The sequence below is a fragment of the Nothoprocta perdicaria genome, unplaced genomic scaffold, assembly GCF_003342845.1.
Source record: "Nothoprocta perdicaria isolate Ctin4 unplaced genomic scaffold, notPer1 scaffold_93, whole genome shotgun sequence".
Taxonomy (NCBI): domain Eukaryota; kingdom Metazoa; phylum Chordata; class Aves; order Tinamiformes; family Tinamidae; genus Nothoprocta; species Nothoprocta perdicaria.
This window is the reverse complement of record NW_020456232.1, coordinates 1,782,124-1,793,631: the sequence shown is the minus strand read 5'-3', so window position 1 is coordinate 1,793,631 and position 11,508 is coordinate 1,782,124. Positions and strand designations below refer to the sequence as shown.

Below are 11,508 nucleotides of genomic sequence, written 5' to 3'. Positions count from 1 at the left end.
ATATCTTATCAGATTTCTGAAATATAATGTTCATATTCTTTAATTTTAATGCTTTTTTGACAGAAAAGGTGAAGGATAACACATCTTAAAGGGAGGAATCTTATCTTGAGACCAAAAAAACCTCAAAGCTGTAGCTTTATGAAGAAGGATTCATGTCCCACAGTAGAAGGCATTCCATAAAGTGTACTGATCTGGCACCATGACTTAATCTTGAAGATTTTTTTTTTTTTTYTTTCAGATGAAAGCTGAGGAAAAACATGCAACAATTTTACAGCATAATTGGAATGCGTTTACTGAAGGGTACATGATTCCTTCTTTACAAAGGAGTTGGCCTTCTTGATCCTTCTGCTGAAGTAGCTTCTTCCAGCCRGTGTGATTTTTCCATAAGATTTCTCTTGAAGGGTGACATAAAAATTTTTGAGTTTTCAGAGTCCTCATCAAAAGCCAAATGTTCATGGAGCAATTCTTGCTTTCTTATTGGCTGCTCTTTTGTATCTTCAGGAGTCCAAACCTAGAAAATAAATCTGTAGTTAATTTGAATTTAACTTCTGCAGCCTTGAGAAAACAGTAGTCATAGAGCCACGTTCTAGAACTCCTTCCTAACCAGAGATATAGAAGAAAACTGGTGCAGCTTCCCAGCACAAGATATCACAAGTATTTGCATACATAGGCTAAGCATTTTCTGTTGTTGTCACTTCTGGTCTAATGCACCATCCACTCAGTTCAGGGTTAATGTGAAACAAARGAAAAAAGATGCAAAGCTGATAGTTCAGAATAAAGTGTTGAATCAGGCCCAGGATCCACAGAGTGTAAATTAGTAATTAACTGTAACTGTCACTGGCAGAGTAGACTTATTCTCATAAGACTATAGCAGAAACCAACAGGAAGGAGTTAGGAAAATAGTAAATAAACCCCAAATAAAGCTTCTCAAACAGTAATTGTGGGTTGGGTTTTTTTGGTTTWGTTGTTGTTTTTGTTTGTTTGCTTGTTTGTTTGTTTGGGTTTGTTTTTTCTTCTACTTTTGTGTGATCATTTGTTTCCTGTTTGCAGACATGTGAGAGAAAGTATTACCGAGTCCCCTGATAAAGAATTCTACTTTCTAAACTTAACACTACTGAAAGGGTATGCTTATAAGTATGTACTTGTGTATAGGTCACAGCAGTGATCCATCTATTTCGGTAACTGTCACTGACATGAATAATCTTGTGATATCTGACTGAGAAAGCAAGTTAGAAGTTGGGGCAGATCCCATGCACAAGGGCTCCTATTCATGAAGTGCATTGTATGAAGGAAAATATAGTTGCAGTTGTTTACTGTTGACTATTTTAATCTAATCCTGCTTTAAATCTTAGGAGCTTGGTTTTTTGCTATTTTATTTGTGTGTGTGTGCATATATATATAAACATATATAAAATACATATGAACACTTCTTGGTTTGCTCTTGTTTTGTGGTGACCTTTCTAGCCTACCTGCCTTCTGTAGCTAGGGAAGAAAGGAAATGTGATCAAGAACAAAGTTACTAGAATTAACTATGCAGTCTACTGCAAAATCTTCACTGTAAAGCTGTTCTTTTTTTCTGCCCTCTTTCCCTCCCACAATTTTATTGGCTTATTATCTTTTATAATCAGCTGTTCARAAAACTCTAAGTGACTCTCTACTACACGCTTGCATGTGGTGAGATAAATTGGACATTTGGCTAACCCATGGTAATGCTTGGCCAAATTCTCTGCTTTGTATTTTTTCTAGCTTCTTTCAATTAACGTCAACAAAACTCCACACATTGACCTGCAGAGAACATGATCTCTGCATCTATCTAAATCCATGTGAAACATTGCTTATGTTTTTTACTGTACATACTTTTTTGGGGTTGAATGTGATGTCGACTTTCTTAGTAGCACCACTGGCTATCAAAGAATGCAGATAAATAATATCGTCCTTAGGGGATTTTGTGTCCTCTTCAGCAATGGATTTTTCCACAACTGTCGGAGGTGCCTGTGGAGCAGGAGGTAGCAGTTAAACAAATATGTTGCACTTGGAAGCAAGGTACACATCTTGGATCCTCTGGCACTCAACTAAGTGGGAAATTCGTGTGAGGACATTTGGAAACGTCAGGAGGAGTGGGAGAAGAGGCAGAATGATTTTTGTGTCCTGTTGGTGCTATTGGGAAAAGCTTCTTTGAGTGGGCAAGTTAATACCAAGTCATTGCTTTAACTGATGAGTAAATAGCCAAGAACAAGAAAAGTACTGGCTTTTAAAAACACTACCTTGGAAAAAATGCTTTACAGTTTTATACAGATTTGTGGTAAATGAAATAAATGCTAGTAAGTATTAGCAAAGGCAGTAATTACTTTCTTGTCATCATCTTTCATACCTCTTCTTTCGTGGTTTCTCCCTCTACAGGCTTTGGTTTAGGAGACTTTGGCTTGGCAATCTTCTTCCCTTTCTTTCCCTTCTCTTTCTTTTCCGGGATTTTTGGCAAACGGTCCAGTTTACTTTGAAGTAGATCGATTATTCTAAAATCTGCAAAGGCTTTTGCAATATCAATAACACTTTCTCCTGCAGTATAAAAATAAATATCAGTATAACCCGTGACAGATTTTATAACTGAATAATGACAATATTGTCAACTGAATTTAATTACATMTCTGTTTTCTTAACCATTTGGGTGCCAGAAGCCCAGTTGACACTGATGTGAGGCCAGGCAGTCATCAGTAGTGCTTACAGAAATAAGAGCTTGCAGAACTTAGCATCAAAACAATATATTGCATGTGTTCTTGGAGTGGCTGCTTTGCTTTTAAGGCCATCACATTTGCAGCTTAATATACAAGATCTAGCAAGTTGCAGTCTTGAGAGCTGAGGGAATTTAACACGAGAAAATGCCAAGGATATTTCAAGATGAAGAATGTGGACTAATTTATTATAGGTATCTACCTCTCCTAGTGCTTGTTCTGCGACTGGCAAGGACTGAAGGGAAAGCCCTGGGGTTTAAGTGGGGCTGAACACTATCAGTGCCTAGTAAAGGAAAAATCCTCCTGCATATCTTGAGATGAGGCCCCATGGCTCTAAAGTAGTTGTAAAATTAAATTGCTGCTATCAGATGCATAGAATTTTGAATGGTAACAGAAATGYGGAATACGCAGCCCTTCTGCAAGCACTTTCACCTGCTGTGCATTTTGGCAAGGAATGTCTTGCATGTACCGATATTTTATATATTATAGCAAGGGTTTGAAAAGCGATAAATGTTAACTATTTAAACTACTCTTAAAACACTATAAAGAATACAAAAGTGTTGAAAATTAAGAGACTTGTGCTTTATATTTATATATATATATATATATATAAAAAACTGCCCTAAAATGAAGTTTAAAGGCAACTTTGACACCTCTTGCACAAGACTTTAATCTTCCATTGTAATTTAAGCAGGCTGAAATTGCTGCAGCTTCTGATCTATTGCTTGTAAAAAGCTCTGGGATTGCAATTAACAGCATCCTGTATCTTAGACCTTAAATCTGCTAGGCAGAATGTGTGTGCAAAAGGATTGCCTCATGTCTCCTCCCACCTGACCCCACAAAGCATCCGCTGAGAGAGCAGGATTGTTCTGATTCTTTGGATATAAATTATTGCCAGTTGAGTGAAGTGCCCAATTTCACTCCACTGAGAGTAAATCATATAGGCATATAATTTCYTTGACACGTCTGCAGACTGTAGCTGATTAAAAAGTCCCTACACCATTAGATATGAAAAGTCAGATGTGCTTTTGAGAACAAAGCAGATCCATGAAGTACCTCTCTGCTGCTGTARGAAGGCAGCACTGCTATATCCATTCAGATTTTTTTCCTTTTAAGTCCTTTTCATTTCTAAGAGTGCTTATCACGTACAAAGTGTATGTATATATTGTATTTAGACCACTTTGTATGTAATACGTGACATAAGGGATACTGGAAACTACTGTTATCCAATTTTCCTTCAATTAGGTAGTTTTTATTAATTTATATTTAATTTTATTTATATTATATTACATTTGTAATTACATTTATAACTTTCTATGTATCCTGTGAAGAACAGCTTTACCAAGGATACTTTCAACCAGAATCTTAGGGTATTTTRTTTTTCATCCTGTGCAGTTAATCACTATTGTTTTATTTTCTAAAGGCATCAGTGCCTTTAGTAAAAAGTGAACTGACTACTTAGAAAGCTAAGTGAACTTAACTCTTAATCCTGATCCTGACAGCAATCATAACTTCAGAAGGCTCTAACTCAAAATCTTCCAAAGTGCTTGAAAAACCTAAACGTTCATTTTACAAAGTATGTATATGCGTAAATAAACAAGTCATTTTATGACAAAGGAGTATTTACCATTTCTGTTTGTCACTTGGACATTAGCACCTGCATCGATTAGAAACTGCACAATATCCAGTCTACAGATCTCAATGGCTCTCATCAGCGGGGTTGATTTGCCAATTGCAGGTGCATCCACTGCTCCTCCAGCCTTCACTATCAGTTTAGCAATATCTAGGTTTCCTGCATGGCATGCRTGATGGAGAGGAGTCCACATGAAATTGTCCTTTGCGTTTACATCAGCCCTACAAAAGGAAAGGGAGTTGATGTGTGAACAGATGAAGCCAGCTACCGGACACAGTAACTTTTGTAAGGCCCTGAATTTTTAGGAAAAGATGCTAGGGGGTAAGCAACTGCTTACCCTCCATAGTGCTGTCATTTACATCCTTTTTCAAGATAGCTTGGTTGCCTTATCAAGGCAATTCATCATGTTAGGCCCTCATCAAGCCCAACAACTGGTTTTCTGGTCTTGGCTTCATTGTACTGCTCTTTATTTAGAGCATACCACACAAATGAGGTGAAAACAGCTCTACAGAAGTGTCTTGCAAGAAATGGTAGAGCTCTCCTCTCCTGTAACTCATYTGCCCTAGTGATCATACTTTAATAAAAGCAGTTGCTTTTAACAGGGAAAAACAGGATCAGAGAAGTGGAAGAGGAGTTTAAGCTGTAGACACAGACAATAACAGGTAGGATGAGATGAAGCAGGTAATAGCAAACGGCAAATTAAGGAGTCCAAAAAAACCTTGGGGGCCAAGAACAAGTGCTCCTTTTGCTCATAGGCCCAATAGCCTGCTAATTTAAAAAGTAAGGGGAAGATGGATTGGAACCTAAACTAGAGAAGATTTAAGAGAACGATCACAGAAAATCTGAGAATTTAATTTTTTTTTCAGGTAATATGTYACATAATTAGGCTAGATTTGTTTCTGCTGCCAGGCTAATAATATTATATATGGCATGGTCTAGAAGGGGTAGTTGTGGGGTAACATTTGCACTATGTTTCCTTCAGCTGAAGTTCAGAGAAAAARCGTTGTCATTTTTTAGCAAGTGGAAGCTGTGGGAGCATTGTGCAACTAAAAAGGAATTTCTCCCAAGCCTAGTGAGTTGCATCCAACTGGTTACTGGAAATGTACGCTTCTCAAAACCCTCTTAAAATAACAATTAGAAAAACCTGTAAATGATCTTACCCTTTTTCCAGAAGATACTTCACAATAGCTATGTTCCCGCTTGCACATGCAGCCATCAAAGGTGTTTTATAGTATTTATCTTTTACATCTATTGGCACACCCTCCTCAAACGCCTTCTTGAGAGAGAGAATGTCTCCTGCTCTGACAAGATAGTTAATATTCATGTATGTTTTCCTTGGTTCATCTATATACCATGCACGGTCATCATGCACAGGATGGGCAGATGGGTGATGTTGGTTAAAGCTGTCGCTGTCACTGATGTTCTGTAAAGCTTCARTCATATACACTGGGAGGCCACCTTCTCTACGTGGGGTTGCATTCTCTGGAATGATGCAGATCGGCACTGGCATTGGGACATCTTTCTTGCCCTTTGCTTTCTTCCCTTTCTTCTTTTTGGGTCCAAAAGATGTCATGAGATAGGCTTTTTGCAAGTATCTGGAGCCTTTAAAAAATTCTTCAATGTTGATTCCCGCACCAGGAGACRTTTCATGCTTTTCAGCAACAGTTTCTATTTGTTCATCGTCTACAAAGGCACACCGCTTCTGAATAATCGATATAAAATCCTCTTTCATTACCGTTCCATTTCCTTGGTCAAATATATCAAATGCCTCTCGGAGGGCAGCCTGATGTTCCAAGGACCAGTCATATAACTTGAGTGCCCAGCAGGGATTGTCATCCTTAGCTTCAGGCTTGGAACGTTTAGCAAAGATTTTTTCAATTTTACGCAATTCTTTCGTTGCTGGTTTAAAGCCACTTTCCTTGGCAATGGCTCTTGGGGTCTTTGTTAATAAGTTTTTCCAAGTAGGATCACAGCCTAAAAACATAGACACAATTCATTTAATGGAAGAGATTTTTAGTAAATAGGTAACTAATTAGCACAGATCAACAGATTCAAACTCTCTTAACAATATAGATTGCTGGTAGAAACCTCTTGAGCACAGATGGGCAGATGTAGCTATATGTCTGTATTATTTTTGCAGAAAGAGATTTATCAGATAGTTCTGAATATGTATGTACAATGAAAATTTTAAGGATTTCTTAAAGTGATTAGGAGATCAAGTTCAGAACTAAGATTAAACACCACTAACTGATATTACAGTTTGGCTCTTCACTACTAATTAACCAAAAGAACAGAATGTAAAATTTTGCATGGTCCTGTGCAATCGAAGCTTGAAATGATGTGACAGATTAGATGAAGTTAGGAAATGATCAGAACTTCTGTGAACTATGTCACTCCTGGGAGCACGATTTTTCCTCCTGATTGCACTGAGATCAAGTTGTTTAAATGATCAACAATTCAAAACTTAATTCTCTATTGGAAGTTGCAGTGTAATATTTCTAAAATAACTGTAGATCCAAACACTTAATCCAGTCCGTTCCTAAACTATGCAAATCCATAACATTTCTACTGCTTGCTTTGAAAAATGGTTTATCTTTTCTTAGTCTCATTAGTGGAAAAAAATGTCATGGCAGGTTATGTTAGGCATCTGTTAATGAGAATTAAACTTACTACTGATACTCCAGAGGGTCAAATCCTTCAGAGGCACCAAAATTAAATATTTTCTATAGCAAAGATATGTGTAAAGTAGCTTATTCTTAGTGTACCTCTTTGTCCTATAAACTTGCAGCAATCTGCAAACCCTCCCTCTGCAGCATAATGAAGTGGTGTGTTCCCATTCATAGCAATCAGACCCATGTCTCCGTTGTAAGCTGAAATGACCCTCAGAATCTGGAAAAAGAGAAAAAAGAAGGCACTTAGGATCGGGTAAGGTGAGCATGCTTACAAATAAATGCAGTAGCACATATTCCCAGAGAAACGAGCTGCTTTTGCATACTCGATTTATCAGTCCACACACAATATTTGTTTACTTTAATGCTGTTTTTATTGAACTGAAGGACTGACACCTTCTTTAGCTGCAGGGGCCAAGGAGAATCTTCAGTCTTACCAGCAAGGCACTGTTTTTAAGGCAACCCTGATGTGATATGCATAATCAAAACTGCATAGTTTTATGTACTGTAAAAACAGCATATGGGGAGGGAAGGGGGGAAAAAAAAAGGCCTACTTTAAAGAATTTGCATGAGTTCTCCATATAATGGGTAAGTCACATCCATGCTACACAACTGTTGGATGCTATGCATCGAGGAAAACTAGCTTTCCAAAAAATTGCCCCCGTCAGACAGCAAAACAAGCAAACATGCACTTACAGGTGCCTTGGCAAAAAAGTCTCCATGTTTTTAGAGAAATGCTATCATTTCTTATTTTCTGTGATACCTTAAAAGAAGATGCTCTGTACTATTGATTATTATGTTTCAATCAGCTGAGATATTGGCCTCAGAGAAAGTGTGGTTTGGCTTTGTAACAATGCCTTGTATTACTAAAGACAATACCTCAAAAAAGCCTCCTTTGGCTGCAAAATGTGCGGCGCTGTGTCTTTCAAGGTCAAATACATTAACATCTCCTCCTCTTTCGAGTATAGCCCGCACCAGCTCAATAACACCTTCTCTTGCTGCTTCCATTAGGGCTGTGCGACCTGTAGCCTGCAAGGTAACACGAAAATAATTTATAATTTGAATTATAGTCTAATTCAGGTTGAAAGGGGTTTCTGGAACAATACGATCTTGTTGTTGCAAGTACCTTAAAACTGGAGGCCTCCTTTAGGCACTGTTGTAAAAAGAGGAGTCTAATAATTTCAAAGACTAGGCCAGTTTTAAGAACCTCATCCTGTTATTGCTGAAATGTGAATAGTCAATCCCCAGTGACTAAAATACATAACCGGCATCAATGGAATAGTCCTCTGAATATCAATTCTCTGTTTGACAGAACTTCTTATTCTGTGTGCGTGCTTTCATGCACGTTTACAATTTCTAACACAAAATACCATCTCTAGCATGGAAGTATATAAGTAAGCGTGGCTGAAGAAATGCTGCTGGGGAGTTTCACTGCTGTTCTATCTGTGAGGAAAAGCTTACATTCTAATACATTTGTACTTTTTCTATGTAATGGTGCATATTTCTGRTAGCGGTATGTATCTTCTCTGTAATGGTTGACTTTGGTAGAGCCAGTCACCTTCCTGAGAATATAATGCAKCTCAGATGGGGGACAACCTAGTTATAATGTGCTGGCCCCCAGCAATGCTTAGCATAGCTTATTCACTTCTGTAAAAAGGGGTGAAGGGAATATACATGTGAATAGAAAGCAGTGGGCTTTCCCAGGTAAAAATACACATTTTGCTCTCTGGTGGTTTTACTCTGGGCCCAGCACACTACATGACCAGGGTTGTGCCTGTCGTATTACAAAGAAATGGAGGATGCTCCATTTTACAAGTACACGAAGTGCATGAAGGGGACGTGTGCATCAAAAGATGTGACAYGAATGTCCATGTGTCAGTCAAGGTAGGCAGGATATGCAAATTTAAAGATCAAAAACATGGGTAGCCCAAACTACCCCAAATTGACACTGCTGCACTGAAATACAGCGAGCTACACCTCTTAGGGAGTTCACTTAGTTGTTTTTATAAAATATATGCACTTTTACCAACAAAAATCTAAATCAGGGTACGTGATTCAAGCTAAATGCTTAACACCTTCCTTCTCCCTCCCTTCTGAAGGCAAGAGGAAGGGAATAGGCATAGCAGCAGCAGCAAGTGCTCAATTCTGTTGCTGTTATTTTAATGTGAGGATTTACATTCATACATTCTAGTGGTCTGACAACTATTCCACAATCCCATATATACTTTTAGAAACATAATATACATAGAAACATTCATACTGGGTTTGTTGCMTTGGGATCTGCTCCTCTTTCCAAAAAATTCAGGCATATTTCTTTAATTCCCTGCGCTTGTTCACAGGCTTGTACAAATACAGGCTTCCCCTCAGTAGTGCAGTTGTTGACATCTGCCCCATTTTCTAAGGCAATCTGAGTGCAGTGGCAGTGCCGCCTTGTAGGTAAAATGCTGTAAAACAGGATACCTGCAAAGGAAAACAGAAGAGGGTTACAGAGCAACGTTAAAGGGTAAGGAAGTTATTTAAAGAGTAAGCTTTCGCATCTGAAAGGCCAGGTTCCTCCAGTAGTAGCCCATTAACTTCTCTTACAGTAGTACATGCAACGTGATTTCTGGWTAAGGGTATCTTAACCCAGGGAGCAAACCAGACTTCAATATTAATGACAGTTCATGGAAAGTACATGATTCTCAATCATAGGATACTAATCAGTGATTAAAAGGTATCATTTAATGATATTTCTGCTCTGATAGGGTTCCTTTTACTTACTTCTTCCTTCGTTATCAACAATAGTCATGTCTGCTTGAGCTTTGACTAGTAAGTCCAAAACCAAGTCATGTCCTAGCTCAGCTGCCTTCATCGCTGGAGTGCATCCCATTTTGTCTTGGACATCAGGATGAGCTCCATGCTCTAGCAGGAACTTGCATGTGTTGGTATCATTTTTAATGCAGGCCAAATGAAGGGCACTGTATCCATCCTCAGGCTCTGTGAAATTAATGAGATCTGGAATCCCAAGCTTGATCAGCTTTTCTATTTGCTTCCTGTCTCTCTGGTGAACACACTGGAGAAGTTTGTAGATCTGCAAGATTCTAAGTCTTTTATCTACCAATAACATCCTGAAATAACAAAGTTGGCTTCTTCCAAGGAAATTATTTCTGCATGGAAAAAAAGTATATAAACACAAAGGGAAGATTATTTTTATATGCCATTAAGAATAGGAATAAAACTATGTATAAGGCCATGAAAGTGTGCACTTTGTCTTGACATAAGTTCACCCAAAAAGCTCAATGTTTTCTCATTTAATATATAGAGAATACATAGCACCCTGCAAATTGTTCTTACTCATCATCTAACTGTTCTGAAGAAGTTTCATTCAAGGTGAGAATTAAGTTAAGAAGCTGGAGGATGGCTTTTCTATTCAAGGAACTGCTATAACCCASTTACTTGGAAGCCTAAGGGCAGCTTGATCATCTACTATTTTAGTACTTCAAATGGAAAAAAAAGTCAATAGTCATCTGCACTTGTTAAAGTATCACATTGATTCTTACATCACCACTTCAGTACCTGCACACTTCCTTTTACAGTAGCTAATGCATGAGCTTTCTGCTGGGCTGTCTGTATGARGGATAAGTTATGCTTTTCTGCAATAAGTCTCTTGGGGCAAACGATGCAGCAAGTGGGGCACTGGCACAGATGAAGGCTCCTCTGGGTGATGCACCAGTTGCTTCTAGAGAAAAAAGACATGTAAGGTATCAGCTTGGATTTGCTTCAGTTATGATTACATGAGGCTTTCTTATCTTCCTTTACCTATCTCCATTTATAACAAGAGCTGCAAATAAACTTATGGTGATAAGAACCCTACTTTGATCATCCTTTATAGGCTTCACTCRCAGAAGGATCAGGAAATCGTTCTTCTCCCCTAACACATTGTATTATTAAATCCAAAGAAACAGGGAGAGAAAGGATCGTTGTTTAGTAAATGCTATAATATGACTGATATTAAAGAAGTTGCAGTCCTTCTGTGTAAAAAACAAAGAAACAAAAAACAGTAACATCAAAAATTCATCCAGTGTGGTGCAAGCATGGTATCCGGACTGTATGTGTGGCTAAAGGGCCACATATTATAAGGACCTATATTATAAGGTCCACATATTATAAGGGCCATATATTATAAGGGAGGGTCACATGTTATAAGGACCATTTATGAGCTAGGTTCAGTGGAGGGAAAGGTTCCTATTAGCTGGATCAAACCCTTGATCAGCCTGTGCTCCAAACGTGGCACTTACAGGACACAAGACAGAAATCTTGGAGAAACACGGTCTTGACAGGGTGATATTTGTTGTTGTTTTTTGACTGGCAATATAGACTGCAAATGGCATAATTTTGTAGAGATGAGATTTTAACAGATGTGCAGAAGGATGCACAATTCTAAACAACTTTTTGGGGCCATACTTTCCATTCTGAAAAGGAAGCATGGAAGAAAACC

At 38.2% G+C, this 11,508-nt stretch overlaps 1 protein-coding gene across 1 annotated transcript; it reads right to left on the bottom strand.

Annotated features, from left to right (window-relative positions):
* Window positions 1–249: 249 nt before the first annotated feature.
* ANKEF1 (ankyrin repeat and EF-hand domain containing 1) lies at window positions 250–10,147 on the bottom strand. Its single transcript, XM_026052903.1, has 9 exons — window positions 9,792–10,147; window positions 9,292–9,491; window positions 7,911–8,060; window positions 7,128–7,251; window positions 5,523–6,336; window positions 4,357–4,583; window positions 2,372–2,556; window positions 1,858–1,992; window positions 250–511 (listed from the first exon to the last, which is right to left on the bottom strand). The coding sequence occupies exons 1-9, from the start codon at window positions 10,135–10,137 to the stop codon at window positions 317–319; spliced, it is 2,376 nt and encodes a 791-aa protein (XP_025908688.1). The 5' UTR covers window positions 10,138–10,147; the 3' UTR covers window positions 250–316.
* Between the last annotated feature and the right edge of the window lie 1,361 nt (window positions 10,148–11,508).